The sequence below is a fragment of the Calonectris borealis genome, chromosome 12 (assembly GCF_964195595.1).
Source record: "Calonectris borealis chromosome 12, bCalBor7.hap1.2, whole genome shotgun sequence".
NCBI lineage: Eukaryota > Metazoa > Chordata > Aves > Procellariiformes > Procellariidae > Calonectris > Calonectris borealis.
In genome coordinates this window covers 16,401,290-16,420,866 of record NC_134323.1, presented here as the reverse complement: position 1 = coordinate 16,420,866, position 19,577 = coordinate 16,401,290, and the positions used below count along the sequence as shown (strand labels likewise).

General features: G+C 37.9%; 1 protein-coding gene across 1 annotated transcript in view; it reads right to left on the bottom strand.

Annotated features, from left to right (window-relative positions):
• Positions 1–19,577, bottom strand: part of VAT1L (vesicle amine transport 1 like) — a 64,166-nt gene that overhangs the window by 26,081 nt on the left and 18,508 nt on the right. The window contains exons 4-7 of the mRNA XM_075161453.1: positions 15,549–15,691; positions 11,973–12,076; positions 10,670–10,725; positions 8,692–8,886 (exon numbers count right to left, since the gene is read on the bottom strand). Coding sequence (XP_075017554.1) covers positions 8,692–8,886; positions 10,670–10,725; positions 11,973–12,076; positions 15,549–15,691 — 498 coding nt within the window. The remainder of the gene's footprint in view (positions 1–8,691; positions 8,887–10,669; positions 10,726–11,972; positions 12,077–15,548; positions 15,692–19,577) is intronic.

Below are 19,577 nucleotides of genomic sequence, written 5' to 3'. Positions count from 1 at the left end.
CACACTTTCTTGAGTGGAATCTATCAATGCTCCCTATATTATTTTCCTGCCTATTTCCCCTGGCCCTCACATCATCCGTCAGGAACCAAGTCTACACGTTGTTTTCCTTTGGCCTGCAGTTACAGAAAGCTATTATCTCTGTGGCACACAAGGGCAAATAGAAATGACGATCTGTCCTGACCCAGAAACACGTATCATGACTCACCACCGCACTTTCAACTTACAGTGTCTCATGCCTTCTAGAAAAGTATTTTCTGCCTGTGTATCTCCATAAGTAATTAATTCTTAGCAGAGTGCTTACTAAGTAGATTAGAAAAGTGCTGTAGCTGCAGGCTGTATTTATGTTAATTGAGAGAGGTTTAGTCTCACACTAGTCAGCTTCTAACCTCTGTAACAGCAACATTTGAACACGGAATCAATGTTCATCAGAAATATTGCCAAAATACTTTTCCATGTCTGCTACTTCATTCCCAAACATAAAGATGCCATTCCCCTGCAATGAAACAGCCTACTGGAATTTGGTAGAACACATACCATTCTGAGATTAGAGCCCCCAGTAAACGCACTGAATCACAAAGGCTCGCAGAGATGCTGAGACACAGCCCAAGGACTTGGCTGTTAGAGGCAAGAACTGGAAATTAGAGATTTTCAGGCTGATCCATGATCTTTCCACTAACATGCTGCATGGCATCAGGCAAGTGAAGATATCCACCATCTCTTTTGTTATTTATCTATTAAATGAGTATTATTGCATTAATATCCTCAGCATGCACAAAGGAACATTCTGAAGACTCTAGATAGCAAAATTGTTTAAACACAGGCATTCAACTAGCAGGTTAGACAAAACAAGCGGAATTTCAGAAGAACAAGCGGAATTTCTCTAAAGAAAATAAAAGAAAAAAAAGCACAGAACTGAAATAAATTACTTGTTTAATTAAATTACATTCATGTAGCTTGAATTTCATGCAGTGTTTATGAATAATATATAGCAATTGAAAATAACTGACTTCTGCTTACACACTTAACAGACTTAACAAGTGAATTCTGAGTTTTGTAAAACAGCTCATTTACCCAACTTGATTTTGTGGTAATCATAGCTAATGTCATGTATCTGAGGCCTTATTATGGAGCCACAGTGCCTATATCCAAGTCTTGTCTTGCTTCTTTCTATCTCACTCTTTTAATAAAATCATAATCACGTTACATTGCCATCAACAGTGTGTGAAGCCAAAAAGACTACTGGGTTATGCCATCACTTGCTGATACAGGTAGGAAAGGTAGAATGAATTATGAAGTAATATGAAGTCCTGTTAAACAGCATTAAACAGGGAAGAAATGTAAATGAAATTATATAGGCATTTAGTAGGATCTTAATAATTAATGCAAGAGCAGTGAGGATCCCATAATCAGGTATACATAACGTTTTAGAGGGAAAAAAATTGCAATACTTAATTAATCTCCAGTACTTTCAAGGTATGTTTTATTCCTCTACGCATACAGCACCGAAATTATTTGGAGTTTTAATTAATATTTACTTCAGCTAAGCATCTTGGGAAAAATTCTTTGCAAAGTCTTTACTAAAAATTACCTTACTTATGGCTCAATTTTCATTCATTTAGAACTTGTGTTCATTACGTTTCATGTTAGTGAGGTAAAATTCAAGTGGAATAGCTTTCCCCTTGCTCTTCGCAAAATTTGAAAGACATTTTGGCCTACAACTGTGTATAATTTGATCGTGAACACACAAGCAAGCTACCCTGAATTATTCAGGTTTTGCTTCTCAGTCTGCTTTCCCCACATCTCTATTTTGAAACCTGTTACATCAGTAAGACATAGCTCCTTGCATTTTTGTACACTTTCGTATCTGCATGAAGTTTGTATTAAATTTGTGTTAGACTTGTTTGTATACAAAGAAACAATGCTGATGTAAAGATAAAACATTTAAATTTACTTTGAACTACAGATGTTTATTTTATACAGTCAAAGGGAACAGAATCTCACACATAGGAAGAACAAAGAGTTCTAAGGCAGTATTACAGGACAATACATATGCAGAGCTAATACCTGTAAATCAAGAAAGCAGTTCATGAACAACTGCAAATGAAGTACTGACAAAGAAATATTCGCAGCATCACAACAAGCAGCCTCTGCACTGTAATGCTAGAGGAGCAATCATAGCAAAGGAAACACCGATATGCTTGTGCGAGTTTTCACAGAATGAATTACATTTCCCTCCTTCTCCAATATAATACTGCAACGTAAATTGTTTTATGCTTATGAAAAAATTACTCTTTTCTGTATTTCAGGGTGGGTTATTACTTTGGTTATAAATGAACTTCCATTTTTATCATGTTACTCTACATTATTTTGCATACCTTGAAGAACAAATACAGATTTTAAATGCTATAGAAGTCACTTGACTTCAAAAAATGTGGTTTGTTCAGCTGAAGAATCTGTTTTCATGCAGCAGAAAAGAAAAAAAAACGTTATTATGTTATCACAAAAAAAAAAAAGACACGAGATGGCTTTTAGTATTCATAACAGAGTACCAGCCTGATCTGATATTATTAGATTGCCCTCTTACCATGTTAAAAGTAACTAATGGGTCAATTTTCTCCATGTCTTACTATAGTGATACATGAAAGGCTTTTTGCCCTAAAGCTAAGATCAGTGAAAGGCATGAATAGCTTTTGATGAAATTAAAGTCTCTGCTTTAGGGGGTTCACTGTTATTATTCTGCTATCATGGGTTTGGTATTTCCCATCCCTCTGCCCCAAATAACATTGATATCATTGATATCTAAAAGCATGCACTGAGATGGTAATTTATACAAGAGGGTAAGTTCAGGCTTATAGTACCTGAATCCTTTGAAGCCACACAGCAGTGCTAAAAACAGACATACTGTGATGGCTTTGCCCTCCCCAAAACATGCTATAAATTCTGTATGGAAAGTGTTTCTTCATCCAGTTCTCGTCACTGGATTGCAACTCAATAAGGCTGCGATCTTAGATGTAAGGTTTCTAGTGTTTTCCTTTGTATGCTAACAACATTGAAAGCTAACGCAGAGAACAGAAAGTATGTGAGAACAGCAACATATGAAAAAAATGTTTCTTTTAAATAAAATTATTCTATCAGCAGGTATTCTATAATGTTACTATAATGTGATCAGTTGCACTGCACTCCTTTAGGTTTAGGTTGTTAAACACAGCTTGGTTCTTCCTTAGCAATTTACTATAGAGAAAAGCTCTGGTTTCAAGACAAGGAAATCTCACTTACATAAAAATTGTATTTACAGCTAGACCTGCAACATCTCTTGTTATTCAGCCAAAAAAAACAGTGACTGATAGTGCAATGATCCTGACAAACTAAATTAAGATGCAGGGCTCTTTCCAGCCAACAATACTCTATGCACTGACCACGAGGCACTAGAGTCATTAGAGTCCTCTGATACTCGTATCAAGATCCACAGGGCGTGATCCATAAGTGTATTTAGTGCCTTGATTCCACTGATTGCCATCACAGCTGAGTGCCACAGTATATTCCCGGATCTGGGCTACGGTTGTTGCATTACTATTTGCTAAGTAAGACATCATTACATTATCACTACAAAACAATGACATGGGGTGACATTCAGTGCCTACTATAAGGTACCAGCCTCATCTTGTTATATTATCAGATCATCCTCTTACTTTTTAAGAATAAGTAGCAACCCTATTCCTCAGGTTTCAGTTACCGTCATCATTCTTACTGGCCCTAAGGCAGTACAGGTCTTTGAGACCATTATTACTATGTAACAGTGTATTCCTTAAATCATCTGAGAGACAAGAATGCAATGAATCCTCTGGTACACAACAGAGATCTGTGGTCAGGATGTTTTTCCATAATCTCACTGGTTACCCACATGGACCAAAATAGCCCAAGTCTGAAAACTTTCTGACACACCGAGGGTCCTTTTTGAAACAGGTAGTCTAGCGTGAGGGAAAGGGGCCTACAGATATTTTGATGAAATGGACCATATTTTGCATTGTTGCTTTCCTGACTGGCACTTCATGTGCAAGAATTTGTTTTACATGCTATCAGTGCTACTTTTAACTGCTGTAGATCTCCAAAGAAGGTGTCAATAACCCATTCTACCTGCAGTATATATTTTCTTTTGCAATTATAAAAAGCTGAAGAAAACAGAATTTTAATAGAAAAGTGCAACATGTACATTTTTATTCAACACACTAGATTTTTTGAGAACCTTCAGTTTTCATCCTGCTTAATAATCTAGAATCATCTACTGTGTAAAGCCAAAGACTCACAGACCCTCAAGAAGAATGCTAATGCATAAATGCACACTACAAATTAATCAGAATGAAGAAGAGTGACTAACTGCAAATTAAGGATTAGATAAGTAGTTACTAACAAAGAAACAACCACAAAGCTCAACAAATGTTCACTGAATACTAATTTTGTTTTAAACTCTACTATTTGTAATGAAATGCAATCTTACCAATCAGCTTTTTGCTACAGAACAGTATTTTAAGCATGCACCATCTACAAATTATCTCATCTTTTAAACACTTAAATGCATAAACAAATAGCTGCAAAATAGCGAGACATCTCAACAGCAGCTAATTTATCGTATGACTCCACTCATCTCATGATGAATAATTCCCCAGTTAGATTTCCATTTCAAAGTATCTACGGATTTTGTTACTGTCTCTCTTAGTTAAACTCTTTCTTACATTAATATCATAAAATGGCTCTAATGGCCCACTTGAGAACAGACTTGACTTTACTAGGATTTATGGATGTAAATTTGAGATAAAAATTGCCCTTCCCAAGCCAACACCAACAGATAACACAGCAATACAAATAGTTTTGCTCCACAGCAGTAGTCAATAGTCTAGATCCTGATCTCCCTTATGTCAGCAATAATCTGATGCACTGAAGAAAATTAAGTCACTTCTAAGTTTCCATCCAGAATAAATTCTATCCCACTCTCTCTTCAGTCAATTGGTAAATTCATTTAAGCAGCCTGTACTGAAGAGGCAGGGCAATCCTCATCCTAAAACAAAGGCCAGTGAAACCAGGAGTCCTTCCACGGCCTTTGGATGAGGCCCTAAAAGAGAGAAATCAGAACACCGGAAGGGATTATATCCTAATTAGAATGATCTCATTGACACTCAGACAAACCTTCATTGTTCAACACGAATAGTATCAAGCTAAGTCTGCCTACTAATTTCTGAACACTGCTATCTTGAATATTATTCGACAATCAACTAGATATCACTTAACGTATACTACGTGATAGACAAGTAGGAATCTAACAACTTTAAACCCTGTATTACTGCCACTTGAAACACTTTAAAATGCAGAATCTCGCTGCAATTACAATATTTTCTAATCAGTATATTCTTTTAAATTCAAACTGTGTACTCCTGCAGAAAGCATTAAGAAATAAATGCTGCTCAAGGAACCACACCGGGCTTTTAGAACAATGAAATCTTTTTTTTTTAACACTGTTCTGGAGATCTATTAAAAACAGACATAAATCCTTTCTCTGGCTGTTCTCACAAGCACTAGAACATAAAGCCCTCAATTTTGGGGTTATCGTGCAAGGAAGTGGTCCTGTACAACCTGCCTTAAGCAGCAAAGGGGAACATCACTGTAGATATAATTCATTGTCTTCCAAGACTGCAAAGATGCTTTTCAGCTCTGATACATAGATGGCTATTGCAACGGATACAGGACTGAAAAGATAAGTATTTGTACTGTAATACAGTTCTGGAAGAAAACCAGGTGTCTTCCATGTTGGCTTTGGAGAATCTGCATTAATTTGTGAATTGGTATTTGCACAAAGAAGGAATACATGGAAACAAACGCAGATGCAGAGTGAATAAAGCAAGCTGAAGGGATATGTTGGGGATATGCCTTTCATGTATAGATCAAAACTTTTACATATGCGATGATACATTCAGGTATTTAACATTAAACATTTGGAAAGGTGTCCCATGGTTAAGGCTCCTCTGAGATTTTTCCTTAAAATATTTTCATTTTGAATGTCCCTTACTGGATTCAAGCTCATCTCTATGGCAGAATTACTAGTCAGAGGACAAATGGATTCTCCCGTGAGCCTCTGGAGAGCATGGTATTCTTCCATAGAAAACTATTCAGTTATTCATTTTCAAATGTCATGCAGGTGTCCACCTTTCTGCCACTCTCTAGTTAAACATATTTATTCTCAATGCTCTTAAGGGTCAGGAAATTTCCTCAGGAAACATCAATGGTAAAAATTGGTCATATTGGTTTCGTCTCTAATGAAGATTACTGAGAACGGTCAAATGAAAGTGGACATTTGGAGAAAATCAGGCTTACTCAACAGGAAATGAAAAGCAATCACATGTCAAACTCTGAAGGGGGGAGATGTTAGAGCTATGGAGTTAAAAAAAGAAACCTCCCGAAACAGAACAAAAATACATACCAACCTTTCTTCAGTCTTGTTCCATTTAGTCCTCAGCTATGACACATTTTTCTTTGTATCATATTAACTTGAGAGTCAGCCCTAAGTTATTTTTATACCCACAAAAATATATCTCCAAAATGATAATGCCCTGAATGAGTAATATTTCAGTAATACTTTGCAATCGATTAAGGACACCTCTAGCACTGTTATATCCCTGAAGATACTAGCCAGACATTTCCTGTGTAAATTACCAGATAGCTCATGGAAAGTGAGCAGGTGTGATAAATTAGCTGTAGTTTTCTAGACCGTGGTTTTAACAGATTTATTTACACACTTCACAATCTACGGGTAGGGATGGTGCTTGTTACTGCCAAATGTTAGATGAAATGTTATCAAACAGAAGTCTCCCAACAAATTCCCATCATGTTCACTATTAAGATCAGCCTGCCATGTGTAATTTTTCATGTTACGTCCTCGATCAAGATTTCTTTTAAGCTATTGTTACTATTTTAGTTATCCTTTTCTTACTCACCAATACATGAAAAATACGTATTTACATGAAGAAAGAAATTGCACAATGCCTATCTAGAGACTTGTGCCACTTAAATTTTTAAAATACTTTGTAAGTTTATTCAATAATTAAATAAAAAAAAACCCCACATCAAGAACCTAAATCTGATCCCATTTCTATTTTACACTGCTCTTCAAAGGGCTCTCCCTTTCAGACAATAGCAAAGGATTTTGTCTCGCCTGAGCCCACTGCTCTTTATCACAACATCTGATTTCCCTTAAGCAGCTGATGGTGAGAATTAGCCACTCCCACGCCACCGGCTGGTAGAACCCAGGTGTTACGGAGTGGCTATCAGTGACAGCGTGACCTTAGGTAGACATTTTAGAGAAACAGGAAGAGATTCCTGGGGAAGTTGTCATTCCTCTGTTCTGCTGGAGAGGAACAAATGGAGTCCATACCGTGCTGGACCATTTGCATCTGCTGTACCACATAAAGCGGCATGTTGGGGTACACTGGGGAAGATGTAGTGATAGCACGAAGAGACATAGTGTCCACATTAGCACAACCTAAGGCAGTACACGCCTTGACATATAACCTGGCCCAGGCACGTGCAAGCCCCAGTGAACACGCAATGCATCCTACTCCAAGAACTGTCACAGGCTGTGGAGTCCCGCCACGCAACTCAAGATACCTTACCTGTGTCCATGACGATGGTGGTGCTATAACGTCACTTGAATAATGAACAACATGCTGGGCTGAAAACCCTGCCCATAGGGTGTGCAAAATCTTAATAAAATACAATATTATTAATGTATTAAGCTGATGGTTACTATTTCCTCATGGATGCATCGTAATACCAGCTAACGTGTTCAGACACACAATGAATTTTGTCGCAGCACCTTCTGAATAGCAACCGTACAATGATACAACCACAATCCACACTCAGCAGAGCTCTTACAGATCTTGCATCTTAAGTGATGTGTCAGGCTCAGTTTGCTTCACAAACACATAAAACACAAATATTAATCTGGCGGCACTACTATAATCAAGCTGTTTCTTTATATGTTTGTATGTTCACACCTCCAAAAAATACTTACATTCACTGATCAGCATCTTAAGTATAAAGGTCTCAGAAACAGTGCTTTGGTCAAGGGGCTTATAATTGCCCAGGCTATCATCAGATTAGTTTCTTTACATGTCTTTAAGGAGAGCTGAGCAATTAGAAGGGAGAAAAGAACCAAAAGCCCACACTCCACAAATGTAACTTACAAAAGTGATTTCTGATTTGACTGCCTGTGATACGTTTTCAGTAACTTCCTGAAAACCTCCAAGCTTTCAAGGTTTGCTAGTACAAATATTACACTGAAACTAAAGCCTATGTATTTCCTCAGAAGAGATTTTAAATTGTTTTCAATTATAATGTCTGCATTTCATGCCGCACTTGTTAGTTACATGTTTCATGCACTTTCTAAGATTGAAAAAACACATTTATTATTAGTATTTTCAAGAACTTTGCACAGAGTATTTGAAACTCCAGAAATATTTATTAGAGAAATGTGTGGATAACTCTGGATCACGGAGTTTCTAGCAGAGGCTTTGGAGACAACTTGTGCACAAACTAAAAAGCAGAATACATTAATAACTAGAAAACATATTTAAATCTAATTTTATATCTAAAAGTGCATCTATTTCAGAAATTTCAAAATGGGGAAAGAAGTTTTGCTCCTACCTCTTCCAAAGCCCATAATGAATCAACCATAGGCTTGATCTTCTTATTGTTGTACAGATTTAGGAGTTTGTCCATCACACCCTTGATCAGGCCACCTCGATTCTGTTTGAAAAGTAGATTCAACAGGGAAAATCCAGCAATGACTTTGTTCTCCTCATACAGCTTGATAGGATTTACTTTCTCAACCTGCCACCACTGGAAAGCAATAAACAACAGCAGGGTTAGAAAAACATTTTTCAAGAAATGTACAGGAAAGTTCACAAGAAAACTGCCTGGGCAAATATGATACAAGACTCATCTGTCAGATCTGAAGCAACAGCCAGGAGAAGCAGTAAGGATTTTATTTAAGGAAGAGGCAAAAAAGTATGCAGCTGACTGATATGCAGAAATAAAACACAGACTTGTGTTGCACGAGATTAGGGTGCTAGAAGAATGATGAACAGATCCGGTTTTAGGACATGGGTCTAGAAGTAAGGAATTTGGACCTCCCTTCTTACTTCTGCTATCCTTCTTTGTTATCTCAAGAGAGCCATGCAATTTTCCCAAATGTTCGCAAGCAACTCTTGACTATTACTCTTCTCTCAAAAACAAGGAAATCATGCGCTGCTTATCAGCTTCCATTTACTTTTCACCCATTATTATGTTTGTGATATTTGAGCAAGCCTCATAAAATCTAATGAAATTATTTTGTCTCATTTAGCCCAAGAGCATTCTTGAGACTGAGATCCCACTTCCTAGCAAGTTTTATTTGAATGGGTCAATTCTAAATTAAAGTTTTCATACAATTTTGATGAGTTAATTTTGCAGTATAATTACATAAAGAAACTAGTTATACTTTTATAGAAAATTTGATATGTTTTTTTTTTTATTAATTCAATTTATTCATATTTATTCAGTCAATAAATACCAGTACTATCTGAAAAACATTTCAGTTGAAATTGATTTCTTTGGGCCAACCTACCCTACAAATTATACTCATCTGGATATGTTTATATTAACAGTAAAAAGGCTGCATAGTAAAGATTATCTTGTTTTAGTTCACAAATGCATGACAATAACAAAGATCGTGCCACTACAACCATTATGAAAATGTAGGAGGCAAAGAATAGCTTCTTGCTACAGTTCTTGATTTATCTTGTTTTCAACTACAGAGACTTTTTAAGCTAATTTCTCCTGGGAAGGGGTTGTTGCTGGAAGCTGTAAATGAGCTCTTGGCAGAAAGATCGTATGACAGATCTTCAGTCAAGCCTTCTCCCTCTGTTTTTCTTGTCTGAAGGAATCACTTTCACTCCTGGTTAACTTATTTCTCACTGGCAGTTTATTTGAAATATTTGTCCCTTTTTCGATCTCTAGGATTTCTGAGCAGATTTTTGTTATTGTAGTAAGCTGAAGAAAAAAAATTTAACATTTGAATTTTGGATTTGTTGACATCATCAATTAGGAAACAAATGCAACATCATCATCTCTTTGATGTCAATTGAAATGAACATGGAGAACTCAAAAATGCATTTCTGTATGGAAATAACTTCTGAAAAGCTGGAACTGAGTGGACACAAGACCCATCTTAAGAGACGTATCTCCTTTAGTATCTCCTTTAATTCACTGCACTGTCCCAACAGTGTTTTCAGACATGAGGAACCTACAGGGTACAGTCATCCATATCCATGAATATGATATTCTGCCATAAGTAAATAAATAATGCAGTCTAACTTTAAACTTAGCTGTATAAGAGATACACGTCTGATAGCTAACAATTTAAATATGCATTGCACACAGATCCTATTCCTGTCTAGCTGTGGTATCAGAGGAAAACATGTCAGACCACACTGCAGTCAGAAAAACACTCTCTTTAGCAACATCAGAAGTAACAACTTAGCAGAGATAAATGAGAATGATAAAGATGAAAATGCTACAGAAAAGACTGAAGTTACAGGAAAGAGCACTGGGACAGTTAGAATCACAGCACTGGGACACTTACTGATTTTGCAAAACTGAAGAAGCTTTTTGTCTCCCCAGTAACCATGTTAGATGAACCTGTAAAAGATCAGTACATTCACACACAACTTATTACATGCTAACAAGCAGACTATTTATTGTATGTAAAATAATTTCTATGATTCATATTTAAGAAAAAAAAATTTCCCCATGTTTAAAAGGGATTAGTGGACATCCTTATACTTTGGGAATAAATAACAGAGGCCAAGGTGACTGAGCCCTACAAGTTTATAGATATTCTGAGATGACAAAAAAAATCTATCAAATCTTCCAAAATCACAAACAGGTTAAGTGCTACTAGGCACCTGGACACCAAAACTCTTCTATAGCTCTCTCCTTCTCTCCAGTAAAGTGCCATTTGTCTCTGACACATTATTATTTAGCAGCAATCGCCACACAGGTGTCCTTTCTCTGTATCTGTAAAGATACATTTTTCTGACCACTACATGTGTGAACATACACGCATTGTACGCTACAACCTGTTAACAAACGTAATGACGATTGACTGGCAGGGACCTCATTACAAACAGGCAACCAGGTTGGCTTGTACAGTCCAAACAGATATCCAAGTGACAATGCGTTCGTTATTGCCAGCCTGCTGGCTACATGAAAGCCCAAGGAAGCAGGTATGCTTATCCATGATGCCACTGCACCTTCCACTGCGATACAGATATATTCTTCATTTCAAAAGTTTAGCAATCCCTTCAGCTGTCCTCCTACAGAAGCTTGGCCTGCTTTATCAACACGCAACATGGCAACCTGGCAGAACTGTAGGAAAGACATGTTTACCCGGTACGTGGAGCAGTCCGTACATGAATGGAAATTTGTGAACAGAAGCCTGGGCTTGAATTCCTCAAAGTCATGTCAAATAAAAACGACAGCATTCTTCCTGAAATCTTCCTCCAAGCTTCCCTCCCACAAGAACTATATTACAGTTTCCCTGGCCACGCTGTGATTCCTATGGTGTGTAGAATGAGAGATCCAAGCTTTCTCCTACACTTCTCCTGTATCACCTGATAATGTCGAATAATTTGAAACACGTGTTAAGTTTCACTTTGGGATTTTTTTTTTTTTTTTAATTTTAAGAGTTTCTTTGTATTATGCATTGTTTCTCAATAATTTAGCCCATGCTCAGCTTCACTAAAATCCTTGATTTGAAATGGTCAAATTGAGAAAGTATAAATGGCGGCCTCAAGTTCTGGAAGGAGTGGCATGGGTGATTGTAAGAGGTTTTAAGCTTTGCAAAGCTTTAGTTTTGAAATATGTACCTGGCTTTTTCCACTCACCGTATAAAATGTAAGTCCCAAGTGGTTTGAGAAGACTGAGGCCTTTCCCAGTATTTTCTCCACAAAGACAGTCCAAAACAATATCTACTCCATCTGTCGAGATTCTAAAAAGCAAGAAAGAAATCTCACTTTGCAATAAGGTCCACAGGAACTGGTCAGCCACCATGATACAGGCTGATGTTAACATACCACTAACATTTTCCAGGTACTTTAGAAAGGACTCTAAGGCTGAGGCTTTGACTACGTGAAAACTTTCTCCTCATCAAAAGACAATTCAAACTCATTCAGTGCTGGAGTGTGAGTTTGTTGGGCTAGCCAACCCACACCTTTCAGGCTTAGAACAGTGGGAAACCATCTTGTTCCTCCTTTTTGAGGGCTTTCAGTAAAATTATATTATCAAAAAACAGGTGATAGATACAAAGTTCTTTTTGAGTGAATGTCAGAGAATGTCTTTTTTTTTGGTCAATGAATGTTATAGAGAAAAAGGACATTTTTGTTATTCACATCTTTTTATATTCTTTTTCTGAATTCGTAAGGAAACAGATCTTATCCCAGTTCTTCTCAGATAAAATGATGTCCTTGTAAAGTTATTTAAAGAGTCTTCTGTTTCAGACTAGACGTCAGCAAAGAGTTAAATCAAGCATAAAGAGAAGTCACCAAGAGCTAGAAACCCAGCTCTAAGGATACTTTCTGCTTTCTATAATATGGCCTGATTGTATTTATACTATTTCAATAAATAGTTTGCATATTTATAATTTTCCAATAAATAGCTTTGTGAATGCAATGTCAACATGATGCTGAAGAAGAAAAAAAATACACCCAAATATCCTGATTTAGTTATTTTTTTCTGGCAAAACATCGGCCTGCAAAATCCTACCACTAGTTTGATCTAAGTCTAATATCCTACCTCCTAACCAAGTAAACAGCCCAAGCAGTAGTAAATTCTTGATTAATACTCTTAAACAATTATGCAAATAACCGGTGCATACACTACAAGAAAATCGCAACCTGGAGACTATCAAAGGTTTAAGGGACAGTCAATAGCATCTAGTCCCCAGCAACATCGTTTAGCTCCTGATGACCATGCCTTCTGCAGTGTATAACTGCAATTAGAAGTCAGGAAAGAGGTAAAGCTTTATGGCTTGTAACGCATCTTTCTGTTTCCTTACAAAACAGAGGTGGTACTCAGACATCCACTGGTTACAAACAGCAACAAAATCGGACAGCTTTACTCCTTGGTACTGCTGCCATATGTGGGGTAATAAACTGTTTATATTCAGGCCCTGGGTGAGCTTTCGCTGTAAATGAATAATGACTTTGCAATCAAACAGCTTTCAGTGGCTTCCACGGCTGAACTGATTCCTCATCCCCTAGGAACATTCATATCACCTCTGGATTTTTTGTTTGTTTGTTTGTTCATTTATTTGGGGTTTTGGAGGTTGGTGGGGTTTTTTTTGACTTTGCTCCCTGATGAAAGCTCTTCCCTGGAATACCCCAGTCACCTGCAATAAAGCAGGTTCCTACCACTATCCTCTCTCAACCACAGGCCAACCCTTTCCTGCTCACAAACGCTCAACAAATGAAGAGCCTTCCCCTTCCCTCAGGACTCCCCGACCCAGTGTGCAGAGCAGCCGTCTTCCCTGCTGGCCAACCAAACATTTTAAGCAGAACATAGTATACAGCTAATATCCAGCAAACCAAACAACTCCACTGTTCCCCACACTGCCTCTTTCAAAAGACAATTTGTTTTTATAGCATTCTCAGAATTACTACTGTACTTTTTTTTTATTTTTTTTCAGTGAGACGTGAAAATACACAGATCTGAGCAACAAATCAGAGTATACTGGCATATTCTACAGGGTGCCAATTCTAACTTTTAATCAGGACTATCAATTGTGCTAATACTATGCAACTCTATACCGGGAAAGAAGCTTGTTGCATCTACATTTTATCTTTTGTACCCACTAGTTCTCTGCCTCATTGGTCTATTGTGAGGTGCAGGATCACCAAAAGGGATTTTAACAGACTTAACAGAGCAGAATTCCACCCCTTCGTAACCAGATCTCCCTTTGATTTCAGTAGTTACGGTCCGTTACACAGAGTCAGGGGTGGTGTCAGGGAACTGTCCCAAAAAGAACTGTCCTGATGAAGGGCAGAAGCAGCCAACGTTATCTGCAATCATAAAGTTATCAGAAGTTAAAGGGGCTTTATCCCTTTTTTTAAGCACCGATTTCTGTTGTATCTGCTTCCACATCGATCAGATCTGCTGCTGCCCCTGCCAAGAGTTAGGATTAAGGTTGGTGCTGAACTCTGATTAATGTTTTCAAGTGTTCCTTCTTGCTGAATCAATGTTTGTAAAGTGGGGACTGCTAGAATTCGGTCTTCATCTCACTACAGCGATTTTCCAGGGGCCGCAAAACACTGAGGTATGTATACTTCCCCAAGAGAAAAGCTATCAAAGGGGCTGAAGAAACATGCTGCAATTCTTCTGAGCTGTAAGAAAACGGTGGACAAGTCCTATCTTTTTTGGTGAAACTTCCCATACGTAAAATTTTCCTTTGATATAAAACGTCCTTTGTGATGGATCGTTTCAAATGTTCTCCTAAGCCCTTGGGAGTGCTCCAGAAACAGTAGCAAGACACCCTGCTTTCTCTTCAAACACCAGACTGGATTGCTAACAGCTCAGACAAAAGTCTGCTATATACTGGAGGCCCTCTTTGAGGGCTGGTAACCCTCCTACTAAGAGACCTTCTGAGACTTTGCATATCGCTCCGAGGACTGCGTAAGTTTGACAGGAAGCCTGTCAACTGTACTACCTTGGGGTGCCCCTTGGAGAAATTTCTTGTTTTATGTCCAGCTACATAATCTAGTATTTTGACAGATACAAGATGAAGGGAAAACATTATTCTTATCTGTCTGACAAGTAAAATCAAAAAGATATTTTTTACTAAGATTTTCTTATCAATTTTAAAGTTTTGCCACCTGTATCAACATCAATATCTAAAAACAGTTAGACAAATTGGAAAACAAAGTATTTGAAAGCATGTAAATAGAAACAGACATGATGACTTCAAAAGGCAACAGAATGATTCTAATCTGAACACAAACAAACAAAATCTAAGGATCTGAAATTAAAACAGACATCATGTGCTCTGATATCAATCCCTGGCAGAGGATAAAAACCCAGGCAGATAGAAACACACCAGAGAACTCCAAAACCTGGATAACTTACAGATCCACTGAAAATATTAGTGCATTACGGTGAGCTACTACATATGCAGATAATAGCAAAGTACCTCCTTTTGTTAAGACGTTTATTCTTTTTCACTTAATTTACTTTGCTCACAACAGATGTCCAAGCATGAACATGGACTAACAAAGCTTATGTTGCTTATAAAGAAGTAGGGAGATGCTTGCTATCCTGTCCTTTGTAGTGGGCAGATGGAATATCTGGAATAAACTACAGTTCCCAAACTCACAAATGTAATCTCTTCCCATAAATATGATCAGCCCGGTGTCTGTCTTAGTATTTTGCCAGATATTATACAACCCTTACTCAGGAAAATAAAAGATTACCTTTTTACTTCTTGAACATAGTCTGCATTTCTGTCAAACAGGTGAGTTACTGAGTCTTTGATTGCTTCATGTTTGAAAGATGAAGCTGTTCCAAAAACAGTAACATTGGGAATAGTTGAACAGAGCTGAGCAACAGCTTGACCCTGCAAACACATTATGATGTTAGTTCACTGACATGGAAATTGGTTGACAGACTTTGCAGCTTCCAGTTCACTCATGACACAGCAAAATCCAAGACCAAACATGTGCAAGGACTTCCCAAACTATTTTCTTGCCAGAAATGCAGTTCAGCCACAGGAAAAAATATACTTAAATCAAAAAGAATATTCTGAAGACAAAGCAACTGCAGGGATGAAAGTAATTTAATGCATCAAAAATTGTATTGGAAAAGAGTTCTTCTTGATCTTTTTACAAAGGCAGTGTAATTTAAGGGAAATGACACCAAAAAATGATTACTCAAAGAGTGCCAGAGAAATATTTCTCATTTGCTACGTGCATCCTGTGTGCATTTTGCCCAGAGCCCCTTGAGTAACATCAGCAGCCCTCTTTGCACTTTGTTTCTCAGAACAGTGTTGACTGCTTCTGCATGTGATTCAAATCCTCTCTGCTCACGGGGAAGGCCTTGCAGCACCTGATGCCAGAACAGAATTTCTGGCAGATAATGTAAAAGTGGCTCCTCTGGTACTCAGATACAGCTCTTATGCTTCAGGTTTTTGCAATCCTAATACAGAAGGTCTCGTGTAGTCAGTCCCAGGACAGCATGTAGTCTACCATTCCTAAGCAATCACATTTTCTTATGGTTTCAGTGGGAGACAGCAAGTCGGTACAACAAATACTGCACAGTAAAGCAAATCTGGTTTACCTCTTATTAATAACAATAATTATTACTGATTATTCAAAGTGCAGGAATAGCCTTGCGTCAGACTAACAGGTCTGCTTAGGCCAGTGCCCCAACCTGAAAACTGATCAACAGCAAAGGGGATAAAATGGCCTAGAGCACGTATAGGAAAATCGTTCTCCTAGTACATCCCTCTGCATATGGGCAGGAATCCAGTGGAGTCGATCAGATGCTATGTCAGTGTTTAGGTAGGACTTGGGGCAATAGAGAATTTGTACTTCGACTTTCCAGCTTCGGGCCCCAGGCGGCTTTAACTTCTCTAAGTTTCAACCTCTAATTTCATGAGGCTGAGAGAAGAAGGGAAGCACTGCATAAATGCTGAGCCATCTGGATTTCAAAAAAGATCCTAACAGGTCATCTTTTTACAACCCTTGGTTTTGTTTTATTCTTAACACACTAACAAATGGAAGACAGACTTTTGGTAGCCACATCCTGCCCTGTTGTAACCACATTATTCCACTGGAGCTAGCACAGTTACACGGATATGCCCAGAAGCAAGAAATGGCACTGCCATTCTAAAAATAACATCTGATGGAATTCAGCAGATTCTTACTTATATTTACAGCCAAAAGATTGTCATTTGGAAACTGTCTGCATGACCAGTAAAATCATCCATGGATAAACGCATTTCTGCTCATTCCAACAAAAAACCCGGATTATTAGTATGTAAATACCAGTAATCAGTGCTCGGGTTTTATTTACAGTAGACTAATTAGATAACCCTGCATACTCTGGGGGTCTTGGCATCCTCACATATAAGGCTGAATGTAATCGTTAGTGACAATCCTCTGAGCTGAACATCGCAAGAGAGGACAATATTATTATCTATATATGGCGGCATCCAGGAGTTTCAGATTGGTTTCCTACTGGATTAGTCAGTAAACTGCTACACAGCAAGGCGCAGTTTATGTGATCCTTCGAACAGGTACCAACAGACATAAGAGAAGAGAGCAGGAGAAGGGATGCATTCTCATTCTTACTTTACAGACAAGAAATGGAGTAGCACAGCAAATTGAACAACCTGTCCAACAGCTCAGAGAAACTTATAGCAGGACTCAGGTATGAATGCTGATTTGTAGCATGGTAATTCAACACCAAACATAAATGACCTTTTCTTTTTAAAATCATCCAACATTTCTCTGGGTTCGAATCCCTAATCTCTTAGAAATCATAGGAAAATCCATTCCTGAGGGGCCTCTATCTCACAAGGTGTAATGTTTCCGGGGAGCAGAAAATGTTCCACTCTTCTCATACTTCATTTCTCTATTACTTACCGTCTCATTCTGAAGCCCAGGTTTTAGTCTCCATAAAATTGTAACATAAAATCACAAGAAAAAAATTAATCTGGATTTTGTATCTCTCCTCTTCTCAGTCATTTTCACTAGCAATCCTCTTTTCTCACTTTCTGTGTCTCCCAGAAAACCATCACCCATAGTGATTTACATAAGTCAGTATGTTATAGTCTATGCTAGTTGAGTGAAATTCTGACATTATTGATCTATTCTCTAATTAGTTTTCTGCATTTTCAATCTAACTTGGGAAGACGAGGGATAATGAGTATATCCTGAATCAAAACCACTGAATGTTTAAAAGGTCAAATATTAGAGTAGAAAACATGTTGATTTTTATCCTGCAGAAGATGATTAACATTTAACAAACTGACAGTCTGATGAATAGGAGAAATGCACAAAAAAACCCAGGATGTGCATAACCTATTTTCCTCCTGACTCAAACTCATAGTACACCCCTCCCTTCCCCTATAGAGATAAGCCAATCTAAACCCCCAGATCAGAATACTTTCCAGCTTTCTGGAGATATTTAAAGCCTGAAACTGACTCATATGACCAGTACTTTTATAATTGGATCAACAACTCAAGTATTTTGAGGCAATTCCACAAAACATTCTTCCACAGCTTTCTGAAGATCTTAATTTGACGTTGACTCTTACTTATTTTTGTGCAAAGTATTCTTAGTATTCATATTTCAGAAATCTTGGAATAAAGGCTGATACTGGACCTTTCATGCTTTCCCCACCAAAAACAGGAGAATTGAATTCAACCTATGAACTCAAACATTTCACTAATTTCTATGGAATTCGACTAAGCTCCAAAACAGCACTGTGGCTACGCAAGTCACTCTTAATTCTCTTTTCTAATCCCTCAAGTCATGTAGCTACCTCTGGATTAGTAGCTAGTGTTTACAGGGCTATACATTTTAATTGCAAGTATCTGAGGCCCCGGTGTTCAGAATGTCCATAGTTCACAAATGAAGCATGCACAAAGGGTTTTGCAGCTGGAAGGGAGAACATCCTCTTCCCAAGGCCGTGGAGGCGCAGGCGAGGTATCCATGCCGGCTCCTGTCCCCCCGCGCACTCTCACCAGGAAGCGTCCTTTGATCACGGGGGCACACAAGCCCTGTCCTGTCTTTTGGATTCCAAAGCCATTCGCCTCCTAAAAAAATGCTTTGTGGTAGACAGAGACATGAGGGCTTTCTGTCTCCTCGCTGCCCAGACAAAACCACATCATCTCTGCTACCAGCTTTCACTGTGGAGACCACATGGATATGGAAGCAGGCACCATGTTACCAGAAATAGTGTATGAACCTTCCAAGAAGGTGTCTAATTAGATAAGCATGATTTGAAAAATGAAAATAAAACTCTTCACACATCTAATTATTCATATACGATGCAGATTTCCACGTATAAGTATAGACTAGATTCTTGCTTCCTGAACCTGGGAAAATTAGTAAGTGGCAAAAAATAATTCTCACTTGGACAATTAATTTTACCTTTAACAGGATTTAGCAGTCTTTGAAAAAACTGATCAATTGCTTCACTGAAGGGATAGACATGGTTACAAAATATTCCCTTAAAATGGAATTCATGTCCTCTAAAAAAAAAAAGTATATTTTATATACTATTTATCATGCAGAACTCCACATGGTGAGTCCTCAAAGAAATTAATAACTTGGATTAAAGCGTTCTGTGGAAATGAAGCATGCCTCCTAATACTAGATTTAGCATAGGAGTCTCTTGTCTCTTTAGCTTCAAAGTCTGTTTGATGGATTCCTTTTCAAGGTATCCTGTCAATTTATAAAACCAGTATGTTGAACCTAATCTATGCATATGATTA